Genomic DNA, 21,766 nt, shown 5'->3' on the forward strand with positions numbered 1-21,766 from the left:
CCCCCAGTGTTGGGTTTCCATTTCCAATGCCTGGCTCTTACATGGGTGCTGGGGATTCAAACCCATGTCCTAATGCTTATGCAACAAGCTCTTGTCCCCACTGAGCCATCTCTTTAGCATTGTGGCTGCAGTCTTCCTAACGATTCAAAAATAACTGCTGTTCACATTCCTACATGGAGAAAATTAGAAACTAATGTGATATGCTTTTTAATTTGTGTCAAACTTTTCTGCTGAATTAGTTGGATTGGGTAATAGCTGCTATAACAGGTTTGGGGATTTATACCAGAGACATTTCTCTCTCAAGCAGAATTTGCTCCCTCACCTTCTGGTCCTATTGTCTAGAGGATTTTGTATCCCCAAGTGTGGCTTCAAAAGTCCCTCATTTCTTCACATTAAGGATTCAAACCATGGAGTTTGGGTATAGCAGGGTTGGTCATCTCTGCTCAAATTCTACAGGCCAGAATTCAGTCACACAACAAGGGAGACTACAGCATGACTATTAGCAGAATGTAGAAAAGCAAAGCAAGTCTGGTGAATAGCTATCTGAATCCTACTATATTAATATCTTCCAAAGTTAAGAAAAAAACTTTTTGTGCTTTTTATTAAAATGATGTGCTGGCTAGCTTTATGTTAACATAATGCATATTGTAGTGGAGGGAGCCTTGGCTGAGAAAATGTCTCTACAGGATTGGGCTGTAGGCAAGCCAGTAGGAAAGGTTTTTAAATGATTGATAAGCCATCATATGGAATTGTTAGTCAAAAAACCCTCCCTAACTTACTTTTGGTCATAGGGTGTTATCATAGCAATAGTATCCCTGACTAGAACCAAAGTCAACGTATGCCACTGTAGGAAAACCATAATTTAAATTATGCCTTTCAAGCCCAGCTTTAGCCCTTGGTTTCATCATGACAGTCTTTACTTGATCAAGGTGACACTGTTCATTCCCCCTTCCCCCTGGGAAGATTATCACTGAGGCAGAAATTCACCTAGTTGCTAATCACGTGTTTACATCAGAAGAAAATGATAGCTGGTTTTATGTAGGTGAGAGATCATTAAATCTACAAGAAGAATCTGAATTCTGGTGGAAATCCTAAATCCCAGTCTATCTTTTTTACCTCTTTGATGTTACATGAGGCTTCCAAATTCTCTGAGCTTCATTGCTTCGTGTAAGGGGCTGATTAAAGGGCCACCTTCACAGATTATGCAATCATTAATAGTGTGAGCTTTGTAGACTTGTTAGGTCCTCTATGGTCATTGTCTGCACATAATAAGTTGCCTCTCCCTTTATCTTCTTTACCAGAAATGAAAAAGAAGACAGGAACCATTTACAGTCACTATTCTGTTCTGCAGGCTCATTAGAACATGGCCACAGTATTGGGATCACTTGATGGATGACTAGAATTTTCAGGTCAGCAAGGCATATCACTCTCACAGATTGAACAGCAAGAAGGCAACAGATAGAGGGATTATTCGGGAGACTTCTGACTTGAGAAGGCCAAAGAGGCGAGTCTGGGGACAAACAGGATGAAAAGGAGTGGGGGACTTTCTACTCTGTAGTCATCCCAAATTTAAAAGACTTGGCTTTGCTAGGAAAGGGCCAGCTTTTAACTTTGATGTCCTTTAAGATCTTCAAGACATTTAATTGAGGTCTTTCTTTCTTTTCTTTAATAAACTATTCTTTAACCTAATCTGGTAAGTAGTGTCTGGAATTCTTCTGAAAGGCAGGCAAAGGATGATAAACCACCCTTTGATGTAAGGCTTTTGGGGGCCTATTTGTAAAGCATGTTTGGCTAGTCAGAGTATTTCATGTTCATTAGCTTACTGGAACAGTTTGGCCCTTGGAACAAATTCGTCCAGCTCAGACTTCCAGTTTAGGGATTACTAGCCTATAATGCCCATTTGATAAGTAAATAATAAATAATTCCAAGTCCAGACTCACAACTGTGAGGAGAATTTGAGGGATTACTACTCCTAGTGTCTTCCAAATCCCTTTCCTTAAAGTCAGTGTCAGCAAACAAGAGCGCTTGGATAATATGGGCCCGTTACTTCCATTCTATGATAAAGTTTTGTAAGAAACCCATTACGTTTATAGGAAACACATCCATTTATGTGTAATCAATGCCTACTCTTGTCTATTAAGGCTTAATTGAGTAGTTGTGGATTACAAGGTATGCAAAGCCAAAATTAATTATTCTCTGGCTCTTTACAAAAATGTTTATTACTTTCTCTGTGCTAGACCCTGACACTGAAGCCTCATGTGGCCTGAAGAGGAGCTTAAACCAAAAATGAATCCCGTAACTTCCTCTCTATTCCTGACCCTGGTCATTCCTGTGTCACATTAAATATATCTAATATAATCCTCAGTGTTAGAAAAGATTGAGAACTATATTTTTTCCTTTCCTGTCTCCTACTGAACTCAATGTAAAACTTCCTGTCCTTCAGTATTTCTCTGCTCTTGAATAGGGAATATGTTTCAAATTTCAGGAACACTTTCCACTCCCTAGAAATCCTTGAGAACCATTGTTCTGGACTGTCTTCTTAATTCCCAGCATCTGCTTTCCTGTACTCATTACTTTCTGAATTTGTTTCTCCCTTCGGCCTAAGAGAGAAGCTTCAATGGAGGGTTGGATTCAGGCATATGAGCTCATGTCACACATGGACAGTTTCACTAAAGCTTACCTCTTGGGCATCTCCAGAGCATTAGGCAACATTCTTAACTTGTGAAGAGACCATAAGAACAGGAACAGAATAGCTGCCATCACCTATTTTTGGATCCACTAAACTACTTCCTGGCTGTGTTGTACCCTTGGCTGGACCCATGTTGCCTACAAGAGTGATGGTCATGTCTCTTGGCCATCGAGCAAATGCTGGTTGCTAGTTCATGCCTCTAGCGTTCTGGGTCTTACTTCACTCTCCTCAGTCATTTCTGTAGCAGAGTTCAGAGTAACTTTGTTAGTCTTTTGAATCTCACCCTCAGAAATTCTCTTTTTGCACATGTCAACTCATAAACCCAGAGTAGAGTTTAATTGTATATGTATGAGGGAGCCTCTGTGGCATCCACTACTAGAAGGGGCTAGAACAAGGGTCACAGTATCTTTAGTGATAGGCTGAACCCCTAACTTTGTTGGTGTGTATAAGCAGCTTTTAAGTCATACCTGCAAATCTACAGTGCCAAAAAAGCACCAATCTGCCTTCATCCAAATGTTCTTTCTCAGATGCTTTAGGATCATAATCAGTGGAAGCCTCAGAAATGGTCAATTCTTGGCCAGATTTGAGACCTGTTAGTTCAGAAATTCTTGAAAGAAGACTCAGACATCAGGATTTTCACAAGTTTTCCAGGACTCACTCGATGTACTCGATTATAAAGTCCCTTGATCTAGCTCTTAGCTCCACTTGAGAAGATGGGAAGTCTATGTCCCTCCCAACACTCAGAAACTGGGAGGGCTTAGGTATGGGACCCAGGGCAGGGCATTAGGGTGCAAGCAGCTCTCCCTGACACACATTTAACTTGGAACGTGATGTTCTAATCCTGGGAGGTGAGACTGGGCTTCTTCCCTCAAAGCCTCCCTGCAGTTTCTCTAGGCTCCAAACACTGGTTTAGGCTGCCTGCCCGAGGGACACAAAGAGGGCAGAGGTGAGTTTCCCACCATGAAAGTTCAGACACAGAGACTCCCCTCAGTGGGATTCCTGAGGCCATTAGGCTAATGGCTCCTGTGTGAGCTACTTAGGACCAGGATTTCAAATAAATACTTAGGACCTGAGTTTCAAATAATGCTCATATGGCAGTCCAGAGTTCATTTAAATATGACTCTGTCTAGTTTGTTGTATGGGTGCCTGTGAGCTTCCTGATACAATCCCATTCATTTCTATGATAAGAAAATTAAAACTCCTGAATTAAATATCAGCTGCCCTCTTTTTAGAAACACAGAAGAAAAGAATTATTTGTTGCCAGTATGGCTTATCCATCTTTATCAAGACCCTGAGCTCATCCTCAGGACACTACACATTATTGAGATTAGGGGTGAAGAATTGAGACAAGAAACATGACAGGCTATATAGACCATTGACCGTGGCAGACCATGCAAGAAGGGGCAGAGGTCTGGGAATCCAAGAGGAAGTTGGATTTGTTAGTGGTTTTGTTATTCATTTGTCTTGTGGTCATAAGGAAACTTGAAGTTAAGGGGTGGCCACATCTTAATTATTCTTCAGTAGAATTAGCGAAGCAGGTCTGAGTCCTGAAACCTGGGCAGGATCCTGACATTACTACTCCTACAAACACAGCTAGGGACTCAGCTAACATCTCAGGGACTTAGATTCTTTTGCACAGTAGAGAAGATTTGCAACAGTAAGTTTATAAAGAGCACCAAGTACTTTGCACCCAACACAGGCTCAGCCTTGAATGGGTGCCTGTTTCCTGAGTACACACTGTGAAGATTCTAAGAGATCCCACACACGGGCTCAGTGAGTGACACATAGGAGACTGTGAATACTATTTGTGCTCCTGATTCTTTAACTTGGAGACTTGAGCAGAGTAAAGTGAATTTGACAAGTATTAATATAAAAATCCAGGATTAAAGCTTTAACTGCCCGAGTATCTGTGCAGGGTACAAGAACAGTCTATTTGTATAAACATAAGTCACTAAATATGTCTTTTATAGAGAAACAGGAATTCCACATATGACAAAATCTTGTTGATTTGCTCTGAAATCCAGAAAGCTACCACCATTGATAGGATTCAGAGTTTCAGATGGAGTACGCTAGCTTGTGGGTACAGAATGAATCCCAGTGGATGAACAAGAGTCAAACCGTTATGAGCAGGTGCAAATGATGTAGGGTTTTTTTTTTTTTGTTGTTGTTGTTGTTGTTGTTGTTGTTGTTGTTTTGGTTTATTTTTTGTTTTTTGTTTTTTGTTTTTTGTTTTTTTTTTCCTCATGACTCTACTTCTCTTTGTCTTAGCTTATTTGGTTGCTGTAACAAAACTCTGAAGACTTCTTGGCTTTAAAGGAGAGAAACTTGTTGCTCTCGTTTCTAGAATCTGGAAAATAAAAGGAAGAGCAGGTCAGGGATATGGAGGGCTCTCTTCCTTGGTTGGCAGATGCCACCTTCACTCTCTGATGTTCTGTAGGACTGGGCTCTTTGTCAAACATTCTTTTAAGACTTATTTGATCTCTACTTGGATGTGTATTTTCATTGTTGTGGTGGCACCAAGTATGTGTCTGGTGCCTGTGGAGGTCAAAAAGAAGGTGTTGGATGTCCTGAGTTATGAGTTATCAGTCATGAGTGGGCAGAGTCACTCCATGGGCTGCAAAGTTCAACTCATGTCCACTGCAAGAGCATCAAGTGTTTCTAACCACTGAAACATCTCCCTACTTAAAGCCCTACTGGTCCAACATCTAAAGAAAGATACACAGCACATTGGGTACCTTCCCTTCCCTATATTTTTTTCTCATTCCCTCCTGGTGTTCCCTGGGATAACCACTTAAACACACTCAGCTCCTTAGCCTAGCATCTGCTTCTATGGAAGCCTAAAGTAAACTGAGATACTTGGTGGATAAGGCTATGTTTCTGTGCTATCTTTGTATCGGTCATTTAAAAATCACAAATTATCTACTAAACATCACCTTGAAGGGACAAAAAAGGAATATAAAAAATAAATGACACCTAAGGGATTTTTCAGGGACAGAATTTGTTGGAAATAAAAGATCTTACTCCATTTGAAGGCCTTAACACACACAATTCTCACTTTAGGACAAGGGACTGTTTTCTTACCTATCTAAGTGTCTGTATCTCGGTGGAGGGAGTTATAGAATTCTTCCCTCTCTCTGATACTGTGACTATAATAAAGAATCTGTCAAAGTCTTGAAGGATGCTACATAGACTTCCTGGCTCCCAGAAGCTTCTCTATCAGAATCATATGGCTATAATGACAGTGGGTCAAATCACTTTCTCCCATCTTCAGCTCCCCATCCCTATACTTACTCTAGCTAGGTTTCTTTCATACCTGGAGAGACAGGACTAGCCAAAAGCTTTTAAGAACCAGAGAGACCTCTGCCTCAGCCCACTCCCTTCCTAGTTGAGTCCACAGTTCAACTTTGGAGAAATATGAAGGGGGGATTATGGGTACTTGGTCTTTGTTAAGTTTCTTTTCTTGATGAAGTTTTCAGATACTACAAAAGTATAAGTCTCTGACCCCCAAAAAATAAATGACCAAAATTTGCAAGGCTTTTCCCAGAGAGAGAAACCCACAAATATACAAACATTTACCCAAAGAGTTCATCATTGTGTATGCACTATCTGTATGTATTGATGTTTACATATATATACATATAATCAAGAATGTATTTATGCTCCAAAATATGGAAGACTCTCAAAGGCTGTGTGCTAAGGAGCCTTATATCATGCTTACAACATGGTTCTAGAACAAGCATGAACTGTTCTGTTCTATGGTAATAGGAGTCAGATGTGTGGTTGTGGGAAGGTGAGATGAACTGGGAGAGTTCTAGAAACTGCATTGGAGAACTTTCCTGAGATCGTGTTGCACCTTTATCTCCATGGTAACTGGAAGCACAGGTGTACAGTTCTTTTCAACTCACTGATGGACTGAGGGTACACTTTAGACTTAGGGACTTTGTTCTGTGGGTATATGTAGTCCCGAAAAGAAGGGAAATAATAAACTTTAGTTAGTGATATTTTATTTAGCCTATGCATGGGAGGGAGTAAAGCTTTAGTTTGTTTAATGTTTGGTCTCAATATGTAGCCCAGCCTGGCCTTGAATTTCTGATTCTCTAGTCTCTGCCTCCCAAATGCAGGGATTATATGAGGGAGCACATCAATTTTTGTGAATTGTTTTGAAATGCACTAAAGTATGACAGTCCAATGAATGGATGCAGGCCTGGTTACATGGAAAAAAACTGGCAAAATAAAATAGGAATTGCAACACTTCCATGCTGGGTCTGTGGCCGTTCACTCTAAAATTCTCCCTGTCTTTCTAGATATTTGCAAATGTCCATAATAAAATGTTCGAGAAAAAAATAAAGGCAAGATTCTTAAAAACTAAGGGAGATCGGGGATGGAGAATTTCATATAAATAACATGTAAAATTGTGACTTTACACAACTGTAAACTTGCAGTGATAACTACTGAGAGATTGTGAACCCCTGGGAACTGAGCCAACCAGCTGCTAAGATTTTTTTTGGTCTCAACATCTTTTCTAGGCTAGCAACATAAAGTCACTCTGCAAGGGGGGGCAGGTATTCTGCCTAAAACCAGGGCCACTGGATTAAATCTCCAGGCAGAGGGAGAGGAGCAGTTATGTGGCTACTTCTAATTCAGCATTAATTAAATTCATTTTAATAAGTCAGCCTGAGGTTCCGATGTGATGTGCAGTGGAGAAACATGGAAAGTGAGTAACTTCTATGTCTGTGGGACACAGGTCACTTGTTTTTGGGTGATTTGACTGAAGTAGCATTCAAAAGACAGGCATCCCTGTGAGTACTCAGAAGAGGAAATGGGGCGTCATCCTAATGTTTATGTCCTTCCTAAATTCACATGCTAAAATCCTAGCCCACAGGGAAGGAGAAGCCAGAAATGGGATTAAGGTCCTTATAAAAGTGAGTTCTGCAGGTAGAGCAGAGGAGGCACACCTTATGGTTCTTTCACCCAGGAGGGAGGGAGCCCAGCTTTTAATTGTTATGCCTTGAGGGAAGGGAGTACAAAGGTTCTGGTAGTTGAAAGTTGGACCCTGTGTTCTCAAGAGCTAAGGGTGAATAGGGTTCTAGCAACCATTGGCCATCTGCTGCTTTAGTCTCCGCCCATGTCCCAGTAGCCTAGGAAGCACACCCAATCCTAGAGATTTTGTAGAGCTCCATCTCCTTCCTCTGAATGTGCCTACTCGTTTGTCTCTCTAAGGGCAGGAGCTCAGCTTTGCCCCTCTAGTTTTCATAGCCTTGTACTGTGTTTGCTCAGTCACTGGTGGAGTAAACAATTTGCAGTAGACTCAAGTCTGTGAAAGGGGGGAAGGTTCATGAAAATCCTCAAGTGTTTCCCCACCTTCCTCATCTCTCTTTTACCACCTCTGTCCCTGTGTCAGATGTGGGAGGACTTCCGAGGAAGCCCCAAACTTGTCAAAATTGCAAAAATGGAAGCTACAAGAGACTCCTACCTCAGGCTCCTCTGTCAGAAAAGAGAGGATTAGCTGTCAACAGAGCAGACATTTTTATTTTGCAATCCTCGAAAGTAAGCAAGTCATGTCTAGAAGTGTTCTTGGGGCCTGAGCCTAGGACTTACATACACTCAAAGAGAAGACTCCTTGAGGACAGAATCTATGTTAGGAACAGAGTATTGCTACAGACACCCTGCCTACCCCGTGGCCCTTGGCAGGTATGAGATTTCAGGGGCACACACAGGCTTTTCTGGCTCAATAGTTCAAAGCAAATGGATACATATCTTCAGGCAACACTTTAATCTCTCACCAGGCTCTGCCTGGTGTGAAATGGAATTTGTCTTTCATACTAAAGCATCTTTCAAAGAGCGTTGGTATGTTTAAAGTAAGGAGCCCTACACTCCTGTTGTTCAGCCCTTCTGTGATTTTTCTCTTTCTAAAGATTTTCAAAGGCAGAGCACACACTGTCTTAGCAAAAGCTCTTCAGCCTAAAGCTTGGCACAGTAGAGGATCCCCGGGCTGGGAGGGGGTGTGTGGATCCCTCAGAGGTACAGTCTCCAGGGAAGGATTGTACCTCATGCTACTTTCAGTTATGCCCACTAACGCAGACTGGCCTGCAGGGTACCTCCATGAATGTAGCTAGCCAGTGAGACTTGTGACTCGTGTCTACAGGGTGATTTGTGGCAGGGGTTGTGCACCTTCTGTATCTGAGTATTCCAGGCAGTGCAGCTCCTATTAGGCTCTCTTCCTTGGGATGAGTTGATCTTGGAATCTGGCCACCATGCTGGGAGGAAGCCAAGGTGTGAGGGAAAGCCACATGCAAGTTCTCCAGTCAGCAGTCCCAGCTGGCTCAACAACTAAACATGTGAGTGAAGACCCTTCCTGGAGATGACCCAGCCATGGCAGATGTCTGATAGCAACTTCAGAAGAGACCCTGTGTGTGAGTTGTGTAGAAGAGCTCCGGGTACCTCCAGAACCAGAAAAGAGAATAAAGAAACAGGACTGGGGTTCTTTGACACTGCCAATTTGGTTTGTTCTGTAGCCACAGTGTTTGATGCACTCTTATGTCCACTGAACAACTGCCGAGGAACCTCCATGGCCAACAAAGGATCCCATCCCCTGTCGCTCTCCTTCAGCCGAGTGACTGTTCACTTCCTGTTTCCCCAGAAGTCATCATTAGGGGAGAAGGGACAGGAGGGTTAATACTCTTTCTGTGACTCAATCTCCAGATTTTTTTTTTTTTACATTGTTTGTGACTTAGAGGCACACATAAGGTTTCTGCCACACGGATTATTAGATTAATGGTCTGTTTGGTGTTTGGCTGTTAGCAGTTGCTGTCTTTCTCTCCACAGACTGGATCACCATGGTGACAGCAGCTATGACACACAGTTCTCCACTTACCATACTCCAGACTCTGGGCTCTGCTGACCAAATTTGCTCTAATTTATTTTTAAAAATTATGTTTGCGTTGTTGGGGTTTGGGCATGATTATGGAGGCCAGGAGAGTATGTCAGATCCCCTGGAGCTGTAGTTACAGGTGTTTGTGAGAGAAGCAATGTAGATGCTGGATACTGGGCCAAGGCCCTCTATAGAAACAGTACATGCTCTTGACCTCTAAGTCATATCAGCCGTACCAACAACCTCTGTAACTAAACCTCGGCTCTTAGGAAACAGAAGCTTTGGTTTCCCTTTCAAGTTTTCAGTTCTTCCTCTATGAACGCCATGCTGGGTTCATACTTTATACTGTCTTCTTCTCTGACATTTCCTTGTGTTCAGTCCTGAAGTGTCCGACTCCATCAAGAAAGGAAATCTGCAACGGCAGAAGCTAACTTTAAGGAATGAGTGAGCAACTCTCAGGCAGGGCAGGAGGGGCGCACCTTCGCAGGGATTTGATCACTCTCCACATACATTAGAGTCACAAACTCTCAAAGCTCACAGGTGTAAAGCATCCCTGTGGCCCTGTAGCCCAGATGGTGCTGGCATTACCTTTGTATTTGTAGCACATCCTGAGGCGCTGTACCACATGGCCTTGGATAACTGTAATGACAGGAAGTTCATTTCTTACCTCTTTGCAGAGGCCATTTATCGCGGATCACCCTTTTGTCATCCTTTTGAAGAGCCAATGTTAGCTGCCTCTGTGTCATTTTGAGTTTGTAGAATACATCTTAAACTTTTCCTGCTTGTATATCTTTTATGTCAGCCATCAATTTCTTCCTCGTTTGCACTTCCCTTGCGTTTGTCCTCCAGCTACCCTTTACTGTGATATGGTTTGGAGAGCCTCCACCCCTAAACACCATTGCCTTTTTGCTCACCTTCTGTCCTCAACACCATCACCTTCCTGGTGGCCTTCTGGCTCAAATGTCTGAATGTTCATGCTCTTCTCAGTCCTTAAACATCAGCCTGCTGCTGTGTTTGAACAGCATGTGAAAAATTGGAAGCTGATGGAGCCATGAGCAGTTCTTAGAGCTGTTTCAGATGCACACTCTGCATTCCAGCAATGACATTCAAGCCCACGGGTTCTGTCTGAGGATGAGGAAGGGAACCAGGCACTTCTCCCTGCCCCCCTTGAAGCCAAGGCTGTGCTAAGTGCCCTTGCCTACAGAGGCTCCTTAATTCTGGTACTGTGTGTGCTCAGAGTCTGACATTCCAGCAGCACCGGTGGAGAGGTGGGCAGTGCCGGTCTTACAGCCCAGTCATGCCTAACGTGCTCCTTCCTAACACCTCGCCCCTTGCTAAGCTGTGCCACGGAATGTCTTGTACTGATGCATTATTTCTCCAAGTTCTGACTTTTCCCAGTGGCCTATGAGACCTGGACCAGGCTGCTTTGCTCAGTATTACATCCTCAAGATATAGATTTTTACCAGTCAATGGGAAAAAACAAACTTTGCTGAATGAATGGTTGTATCAACAAATCTGTGAAATTTCTGTGTGGCAGCTTTTCTTTTTTTAATTGAAGCAAACTAACAACAACAACAACAAAAGCCTACTGAAATATAACAAACTTCCAAGCATTTACTCTCAGAATTAATACATTTGGACATTTATTTAATAGAGCCTTGGGACTGGAAGTGATTCTGACCTTAGGTTATTTTTGGAATATTTGCATATACAAAATGAAATATCCTGGAGTTGGAAGCCACAGCTAAAGGTGCAGATAATTTATGTTCATATGCAGGTTTTGATTATGTCTGAAGATAATTTCATATGATGTCTTAAATCATATGTGCATTAAACAAAGTTATGTGTATTGAGCTGTCAGAGGTCAGGTGTGGAATCTCTCTTTATGGCTTCCTATGGACTCAGAAAGCTTCGGGGTTTGGATTTATAGATTGATCTCTGTATTTAATCTTTTTCTACTTTCAAGAAACGAAACTCTTCAGTCCAAATTTTTATCCTTTATACTTAATTGCCCAGATGCTTGACCTTAAGAAGAAACCATCCTCTCTTTTTGAAGGCACCTAGCATGTGTTTAACCTCATGTGAATGTTTGCATAAGTGACAACTGATTTTGATGTCATTTCCAAATGAATGTAAATGTTGTCTTGCTTCGTTAACATTAGCATGCTGTGATTCTGCCCTCATGTTGGAGCAGAGCTCTATGTACAAAGCCTGGCACATTTTATTCCTGATATGTATCTTATTTACATGTAGTCCAGCAGTCCGTATGAGGGTGGGTGTCTGTTTTTAGCTGTGGGCACTAACATTATCATCATCCTGAGTTGTCAAGTGAGAAGATTTAGACCAAACAGGTAAGCAACCTACCTAAGGTCTGAATGCAGTTGTGCAGCCAGAGAACAAGGCCACCCTTCCCATCTTGGGCTGGTGGTCTTTATCACTGTTAACAAGATCACCCTTCAGGGAATAATACAAGTGAAAGTGGGGTCCCTATGTCCCCTGAACTTTACAGGAAGGGAGGTGACCACTCTAAGAGTTGAGTGTAAACATGCTGTCAAAAGCTTACTCCTGTTTTAGCAGGGGCTGTGTATGGTATCAAGTTCCCCCTTCGTGTTGTCACCACCTGATACGGACAGCATTGTCACCAATTCTCTGGCAAAGCTTCCACTTCTGATTTCCTGCATATAAAAAACTTGAGAATTGCATTCATCAGGACATCTGGTACTTCATAGAACCTACAGGTAGCTGAAAGGGACAGTGTCTCCAAACTCCTTCATGATGCGGCCATTGATGTCTTGAGTTAATATCTATTTTGTTTCTCATTTAAACTGAGATACAATGCCTTACTCAGCAAAGTTTTTTCTTAAAGAATTATTTATTTATTTTATGTATATGAGTACACTGTAGTTGTCTTCAGACACACCAGAAGAGAGCATCAGATCCCATTACAGATGGTTGTGAGCCACCATGTGGTTGCTGGGAATTGAACTCAGGACCTCTGGAAGAACAGTCAGTGCTCTTAACCACTGAGCCATCTCTCCAGCCCTGAGTGGAGATTTAAAATCAGTTATCACTAAAAGGGACCAATCATGTCTTCTCTCATTTCTCTTTAAAATTTAGCACTTAAAAATAGCTAAGATTTATGCTTCTCAGAAGGTGCCCTGTAACATTAAAGATAACCTTTTACTTTCCTAAGGCATGGGATGGTTTTAATGTTCTTTAAACTACCTGACTCTGTTCCATTTCATTGAAATTGCCGTGTAAGCAATTTGTGTTCCTAAACAGATGGTTTATGAGAGGTATGGTGGTACAGGCTTGTCATTCTACCTACTCTGGAGGTAGAGTTTATGAGTTTATGAGTACAACCTGTTCTCAAAAGTAAAATTTCTCACATACCATGCTGGGAAGTTTGTCTTGGGAAGTTTTACTGGAAAGTTTGTCTTGGGGTCCCTCTACAGGCACCCTGCCAAGACCTGTCTAATTTTCTATTCATGACTTGGTAGGCCTTTTCATTAAAAATTTCATTAGGATTATACAAGATGTGGCCCTCCACACTGTGGACCCACTTCCTGTTACCTGAGGTTGTCACAAGGAAGATGCTATTACCCCCATGAGCCTGTTACATCCTACGTGAATAGTAATTGTTAGCCATTGCTGGGCAGTCATTTCACTAGAGATCTGAAAAGAGCAGCGAGTATCCTGTCATGACTAGACTGAACTGTGTCCTCCATTAAGAAAGCTGTGGCAATTTTATTTTCTCATTCTTCTGGAATTTGGCTTCTTTGGGGTCTGCAATGACACCATGGGGGGGGCTAGAGATGTTAGTCCCTGCCCCGGAGTACTGTAGAATTTTTTGGTGACATAGTAAACAGAAATCCCATTTATTCCCTAAGAGCCTCCCTACCATAGTTCTACTGTTCTCTAGCATCCAGCTGCCCTAAATGGTCCACATAACTGTGTGTACCCTGAAAGAGCTGAGAAAGAAGACAGTGAGGTTCCAGATGTACATTCTTGTGCTTTCTTTTCTGTTCTTGAAAGAAAATGAGAATGAAAATCCCTTAACTTAAAGCTAATGACAAAGCATTTTACAAGGGAGGAAGTGTCTCAGGAAATGCTCGCTACCAAAGCAACAAATGAATGGAGCGTTTGGGGGAAGATGGGCTAGGAGAGAAGGAAGTGATGGGAGTTTGTTTGTGGGCATGTTCACTGCCTGAATGATTAGATTAACCTACACACAGCAAACAAACCTGGGCCAGAATATTTTGGCCCCATCTGCGTTGTAAGAACTGACTTTCCCCCCTTTATTTTTGAAAGCAAAGCGACAGTTTGTGTTTCTAAATTTACATCTTCTAGTTGGCTGGCTGTAGTTGTTTGTTCACGTATGATGTGTGTGAGCTGTTAGCAGCTTTCTGTTGAAGATCAACATGACCAGAGGCTATCACATCCCTGGAAAAGCATGGTCCCTTGGGCCCCATTGAGTCAGTAACTCTTAAATGTCACATTTCTCTCTACAGAATTGTATTCTTTTCCCATGGGTGGATTTTCGGTTGTTTTGGTTTTTTGTTTTCATCTTTTCTTTTCTATTTTCCATTCTACTTTCAGGCCTTCCTGGTGTTCTTAGATTTTCTGGGAGAAATACTAGCCATGCCCATGAGAACACTTGAGAAGATGATAGGTTTTGTTGACCAATTCTGAAACTCTTATTTGTGTCAATCAGTTTTTTTTTGTTACTGTAACAAAATATCTGAGATAATCAACTTATAAGAAAGAAAATGGAGGCTGGAGAGATGGCTCAGTGGTTAAGAGCACTGGCTGCTCTTCCAGAGGTCCTGAGTTCAATTCCCAGCAACCACATGGTAGCTCATAACCATCTGTAATGGGATCTGATGTCCTCTTCTGGTATGCAGATGTATATGAAGTCAAAATATATATATATATATATATATATATATATATACACTAAATAATTTTTAAAAAGGAAAAGAAAACCCAAAAACAATGGCAGAGGTTTTTAAAGGAAAGAAAGATTTATTTTGGCTCACCATTTCAGAAATTTCAGTCTCTTTTCAGTTGGCTTTGTTGACTGTGTGCCTATAATGAAGTAGAGCTCATTAGTAGGGAGACTTCCAACACAGTAATTAGAAAACAGTGAAAGTGAGAATGGAGGCCAGGGTCTTAACATCCATTCTAAGACGTTCCTCTATGACCTAACTGTAGCTAACTATGCCTGACTTCCTAGAGATCCCACCACCTATAGCATCACAACCCTTTAAAATGTGGGCCTAGTTAGGATCCCAAGTCCAGCATAATTCCCGAGATCGTTTAGCTTCTGACTTTTTTGAATACCATCTTAACACTCAAAGCAAGGTGCTGCTACACAAGCCATTTAGAGAGTAAAGGGTTTGTAGAAAGTGGTGGCATACTAGAAACTACAACTTGGGGTGCTGCTCTTCCTTGAACCCCATTCTTTGTCTTCTCTGTTTCAATTTTCTATTCTTGTAAGAATTGTATACATGAGTACTGTATTTACATAATTTTTAACCTTCCTTCTTACCCCTCCAACTCTTCCCACTCTCCCTTGCCTCCTTATCAAATTCATAACCTCTTCTTCAATTATTATTGTTTTATATAAACACACACACACTATATATATATATATATATATATATATATATATATATAGAGAGAGAGAGAGAGAGAGAGAGAGAGAGAGAGGGGGGGGGGCACCTGTATTGTTCATTTAGTGTAAATGTGTTTAGGGATGACTACTTGAGACTGGATAGCCTATCTAGGGATCCATTCCTGGAGAAAATGAATTTTCCCTCTCTGGACAGTCATTGTTTGCCTTTAGCTCTTCATCAATGGGCCTGGTTTACGTGACCATATTGTTAAGATTTCAATAGGGCAGCTTCTCTGCCATGTATAGAAGACATTATCTAGTAGCAGATATCCTGGTCCTCTGGCTCTTATAGTGTTTCTCCCCTTCTTCTAAGATGTTACTCGAGCCTTGGGTATAGGCATTGCATCGTAGGTAATAGTTGGGATTGCATACTCTGAGTTCACTTGTTCTCTGCAGTTTGATCCGTTGAAGACCTCTTCACATAGTCACCATCTGCTTCTGAAAGAAGCTTCTTTGATAAGGGGTGAGAACTATACTTATCTATGTGTATAAGAATAAATATTTAGAGTACAGCTAGGAATTATTTGGGTTCCTGAAAATGACAGTAGTAGGTTCATTTCTAGGGACCATAGCCTCTCCAGCCAATGGTAGTTGCCTAGGTTTCCAATAACAGGCATGAATTCCATCCTAATGAGTGGGCTTTTAAGTCCAATCAGATAGCCTTTGGCTACCCACAAGATATATATTTCACTATTGCACTAGTGGAAATATCTTGCAGGACCAGGCATTGTAATGATTCTTAGGCTTTACAGTGGGATAGGCTATTGATTGATTTTGTCTGTTTGCAGTGTATCACATTCAGATACACTGAAAAGGGAGTCCTCAGGAAAGATAGGATAGTTGGGAGCTCAACTCTTCCATGACTTATATTGTAGTACATGATTTCTTCAGCAATAGGATTTCCTTTCAAGTTCTGGGGTGGCAATTGAGTGCCCTGGAATAGCCTATATTGTTTTGGGGATCACTTAGACCACTTTATGGCCCTTACTCTTGATATATGTATTAATATGGCTTAAGTCTCATAGGACACTGCATAGCAATTGTGCCCATGAGTTCTTTTCTAAGGACCCTTGACTAATCTTTCTTCTTAGAGCGAAGGCTTCTTCCAAGGACCAGAAGACTTCCAAACCTCTGATGAAGGTGTTCCTTGAACTGAGGTGTAGTTCATGGAGAAGAATTGAAAGAACACTGTGGCAGAGAAACCACAGTAAGGTGGCATTCCTAGACTACTTTTGGTACTACCTTGTCCATGACTCAATTACATGGCCTTCTTGTTTAGAAGTGAGGTTACTCTAAAGAACAAATGAGGTAGCATTTATAATTGTGCCTAATATTGAATAGTGCCCAGTGTATCTGCAATACTTTGGGGACCCTCTCCTCTGAAGCGTGTATTTTGTGTATGAAACACACCAATGAAGTAGATGATTCATTAATGCCCCTGCTAGTGTGAAGGGAATGATTTTATTTTTTTAAGAAGATACATAAAAATGTCCCCAAATAGATGGGAAAACTCACATGGGGAAGAAGGATAAAATTTAGGCAAAACAGACATCTTGTTTGTAAAACTTTTTGTACAGAGCTATCCAGGTAGAAAGTCCTTTGAGAGTTGAACCTTTGTCTAGCATGTATCCTTTTCCCCAACCCCTCCCAGGGCCTAGACCAGACCTTGGCATGAGATAGGTTCTAGTGAGATATTTGGTGAATGAATGAATGAATGAATGAATGAGTGAGTGAGTGAACAGCATAATGACCATAAATGACCGTTGTTATAGGTAGGACCTATTTGAAATCTCAGCATTTATAAGCCCCATGAGCTACAATGCATTGGCGACAGTGGAGGGCAGATTCTTGGATCAAGACCCATTTGTGTTTAGCTGTCAGAAGGATCCTGTCCAAAGATTCATTGACTTTGAATTAAATAACTAATAACACCTGACAGAAAAGGTAGATGTGGAGGTAGACACTGGAAATGTATTTCATTTAGAAATAACTTTGGATAAAGCCAGGGGTGGGAGGACTTCTATCATTCACTCTGCTTAGAGGACACAGGCCAACATGTCTTGTGAGAGATCTGATGCCATTTCACTTTCAAAGCTTCTGAGAGCCACAGTGACAGATCTGTCTGATCCTTTTTTTTTTTTTTTTTTTTTTTTTTTTTTTTTTGAGGGCCATGGGGAGCAGTTTATTGTAAAATACAAAGCAGCCATGTTTTCTGCAAGTGAGCATCCATGAATGACTGGACATCCTCAGCAACACCAAGCTATGAACAGGACAGCCATGAGGACACTAAAATCTTTTTCTCTTGATAATTTCTGGTTTCCAGCTGACTGGGTGAGTTTCTTCTGTTGCAGTCTCATCCTCTCTGTAAACTTTAATGGTTTTATCAGCTTCAGCTGTTAGTAACCGACTTTCTGACCGATCAAAAGCACAAGCGAATATTCCTGATTCACTGTCCAAAGACCCAGGCTGTACAGCAGCATGAACGCGCTGAAAATTATAGCCAGTTCTCCAGTCCCAAAGGTGCATAGTGCCATTGTCAGCTCCAGATACAAGTACTCCATCCGTATTGACTGCCAGCGTGTTAATAATTGCATTGTGCCCAGAGAGATTCTGAATGAAGCCTCCATCAGGGAATTTCCACTGCTTTATGTTATCTGGAGAACCAGATGCAAATGTGTAATGTAGTGGATGTAAGACCACAGCCCTGACTGACTTCTTATGATTCGTCAATGTGACTCGTGTCTTTCCAGCCACCAGATCCCATAATCGTATTGTGGTATCGTGACTTCCAGTAATAATTTGTGGCTCTGCAGCTTGGCATCTCACGGTAGCAACTGCATTTGTGTGTCCAGACAAAGTGTGCACACTGGCTTTAGTTCTCACATCCCAGATCCGAGCAGTAGAATCTCGACTACAAGTGACCAGGACATCGATTGTTGGATGCAAATCCAGACCATACACTGCACTTAGATGGCCATGATAGTGCCGTATAACCTTGTTATATTCAAGATCCCAGCACTTCACTTGTTTGTCTTCTCCACAAGAGAACAAGTAAGGGCTCCTCGTGCTCACAATCACACCGCGCACTGTGCTGATGTGGCCAGTCAATGACAGCTTTAATTTGCCACTGGCCAAGTCCCAAATCTTTATAGTTCTGTCAGCAGATCCAGTAACGAACCACTGATTTCCAGGTTCCACAGCAATACACCGAACCCAGCCAAGATGCCCACTGATAACCCTGTAGAGTTTCCACGGTGGGTGCCACTGGGGTTTGGGCATTGTAGGGGCTTTTTTAGCCATTAATGCAGAGTTCTTGGTATTGCCGGTCTCCATAATCATAGAATTCATTGCTGTGGGCTGGGAACGGTCAGAAGCCCCTGGGTGTCGGTACTCACTTCCAGCAGGCGCAGTCCGATTTGCATCAACTCTGGTCTGAGACGGTAACGCCACAGCTAAGGACTGTGCGGCTGACTCGCTTGGCATTCTTTGGATCTTAGTATCAGCAGTCAAGGCAACACCAGGTCCTGGTGGATATGGATGTGTACCTGTCACCAAATATTCAACATCTTGTCCTTGATTGGCAGGATACTGCTTATGAGGATATGAGTCTGGTGCGTTCTGAGGTCCCTTCTCCTTAAGATTCTCTTTTGAAGTAGGCATATGCAGCACAGGGCCATACTCATTACGAAGCTTGATTGCCATTTTCCGCTTGTGACTCTCTTCATCCAAAGGCACAGGTTTTCCATTATCAGCCACAAACATGTCATGGGTCCTCTTCAATGACCTGAACACTAGTGTGTGCACAGAATGCTTCTGTACCTCCTCCACCATGTCGCCGCCGTTTAGTCTACCCGTTCAGCAGCGAAGAAACTCCAAATGCTCGACGCAGAAATCGCCGCCACTATTCTGCAGCTCCTTCCGGAGATTCCTGTCTGATCCTTTTAAGTTTCCCTTTCCCAAACCAATGGAACATCTTTCTGTTAATCTCTGTTAACCCCTCAGGAATCCAGGATTCTGTAAAACATGTCTAGGGAGCCTATCCAGGAGGACGTGAATCCATGTTTCCTGTCTAGGACATAGACTTCCACATGCTTCCAGATCCAGATTAAGATTCTCTGAAATGTCTCACTGTGGACAGCCAGTCAAAACCTCAGATGCACCCAGCATAAAGCCCTGGAACCTCAGAGCTAACCATTTGTCTGTTTTGCCCAAACAGATGCTGGCTTGCTTAACTCATCAAAGAAATATAATAGTCCATCAGCCATGGTTTCAACATGAGTGACTTCAGTTACCTATGATTAACTGAATTCTGAAAATATCAAATGGGAAATTTCAAAAATTTATAATTTTGAAATTATGTGGTGTTCTAAGCATCAGTGTGACAACATAGCCATCTGCTCTCTTCTTCAGTGAGATATCCTACACATGATTCACCCCTGTGTCTAATGTATGTACCCATGCTGTATATGCTCCCTTCCCCATAGTCACTTAGTCACCTAGTCTCAGGAATCAGATTGACTGTCATAATATCGAAATGTTTGTCTTCGTTCCAAGTGTTTCATGTAGTAATGTTCCCCAAACACGAGTGGTGTGGTACTAGCAATTCAGCTATGCTGGCAGAAGTTGTATCATTTAAATGAAAAGGTGAGAAATCCTGACTTGTGGAAAAATTGTATGTTGAGCGGTGATATTTGAGAGAACATAGTCCTGTTTTTATTATATCACTGTAATTATTTTTATTAGTAATTGTTCTTTATAGCTTAGCATACTTAATTTATAAACTATGTTCTCCTACATGTAATATATGCATGCATACACACATATATGTGTGTATATTTATATGTATGATAATATAAAATTGGTACCATCTACAATTTCATGCATGCACTAGTGCTTGCAAGCACATTTTCTTTCTTTTTTTTTTTTTCTTTTCTTTTTTTCGGAGCTGGGGACTGAACTCAGGGCCTTGCGCTTGCTAGGCAAGTGCTCTACCACTGAGCTAAATCCCCAACCCCATCAAGCACATTTTCATGTGCTTGATTTAATGGAAACAAAGGCATTTAAAAAATGGAGTTATCCATCTTTATTTTCCAACACTGAGTTAGTGTTTATATGACACTGAGGTACTAACTATGGGATGAACCTTAGAAAAGGTTAGAGAAGAGTGAGTTTTCTGACAATGATATGTCATATTAATGGTATCTGACTTCATTGCTGTGAGTTTTTCGAATGAATTGATACAGATACTGTAGAAGGCAAAGGCCTCTCAAAGATTTATTGGCCAACACTGGTGTTACCAACTCTGTGGCTTTTCAGTCCTCTAAGCCCCCATTTATGAATATTGTTCATATCATCCTTGCAAAAAGAATGTGTCAACTTAGACCCAGCTTGGCTTCATTATAAACTTAGGGAAAAAATAAACATGTAACTTTTATTTTGCTCTGCATTGTGCTATGAAAATCCAGAGTCAAACTATAGCTTTTGCAGTTTCCAAGACACTGGCTGGGGGTCAGGTGACATCTGTGTTGCCATCAGGGAGCAGATGCTGGAAAGACAGATCACCACAAGCTTCCCTGTCATGCATTTGGGTGAGGACCTCTTAAGATGGATTTTTATCCTTGGTTTATTGAGCTATTTGTTATTAAAGTGACCCAAATTAGCGATGTCATTTGCAACACATGATGGAAAAATAGTAAGCAGACTTCACTAGTGGCTTTATTTCACTATTAAGGAGCCCGCATTCTGACTTAAACATCTCATTTATCCAGCATCCTGGAGACATCATTTCTCCTTAAGTGGCTGCTGTTGATAGTGCGGCTCCTTGTATGTGGAAGAGCTCAATGAATGTTCATTGAATGTAGTTGAATGGATGAAATATAGCATCTCTTCAAAGCACACAGCCTTTACAAAGAGATAAGCATTGATCCATATCTTTCTAAAGCAGACTCTTTCCATTCCTGTCTTCTGGATCACACAGACAAATGTGGATTGACACTCTAGCGGTACACTGAAGCCATGGATTTTGTTGAGGATACATTTACTGTATTGTTGTATAATCCTGTGCTGGGCCCCCACCCATGTTCTTTTGCTATCATTTCTACTGCTTTCTAGGTTTGTCTTTAAATTGTCCACAGTCCCTGCTCTTGTCAAGATCCATCTTGAGTTCCTCAGAAATATGAGAACAGGCAGATGCATTGTAACCCTGGTCCTTCCCACTTCCTAACTGCAGAGCTCCACCCACTCTCTCCCTGAATATGATCTTTATGTCTGGGCCACATGGTCTGTGTTTGACCTGAGAGTGTCAATATTCCATTAATTAACATGGATAAGGGCTGAACGAGGTGGCTTGGTCCTTCCTTAGCCTTCTGGTATTCTGCTACTCCATTTTGTCCAGTGACTAGCCCAACAGTACCAGCAGTACCCAGGAGTGCTTTATAAGTGCAGGTCCTAGGTGGGAGGGATGGCCCAGTGGTTAACAACACTTGCTGCTCTTGCAGAGGACAGTGGTTCAGTTCTTAGCACCCACCTA

At 41.7% G+C, this 21,766-nt stretch overlaps 2 protein-coding genes across 2 annotated transcripts in view; one reads left to right on the forward strand and one right to left on the reverse strand.

The window, feature by feature from the left end:
• Slc24a3 (solute carrier family 24 member 3) overlaps positions 1–21,766 on the forward strand; it is a 407,093-nt gene that overhangs the window by 5,550 nt on the left and 379,777 nt on the right. The window lies entirely within an intron of this gene.
• On the reverse strand, positions 17,367–19,164 carry LOC116902053 (pleiotropic regulator 1). Its single transcript, XM_032904338.1, has one exon. It carries the CDS (start codon positions 19,066–19,068, stop codon positions 17,524–17,526), a length of 1,545 nt encoding a protein of 514 aa, XP_032760229.1. The 5' UTR covers positions 19,069–19,164; the 3' UTR covers positions 17,367–17,523.

Source organism: Rattus rattus, chromosome 5 (genome assembly GCF_011064425.1).
Source record: "Rattus rattus isolate New Zealand chromosome 5, Rrattus_CSIRO_v1, whole genome shotgun sequence".
Classification (NCBI taxonomy): Eukaryota; Metazoa; Chordata; class Mammalia; order Rodentia; family Muridae; genus Rattus; species Rattus rattus.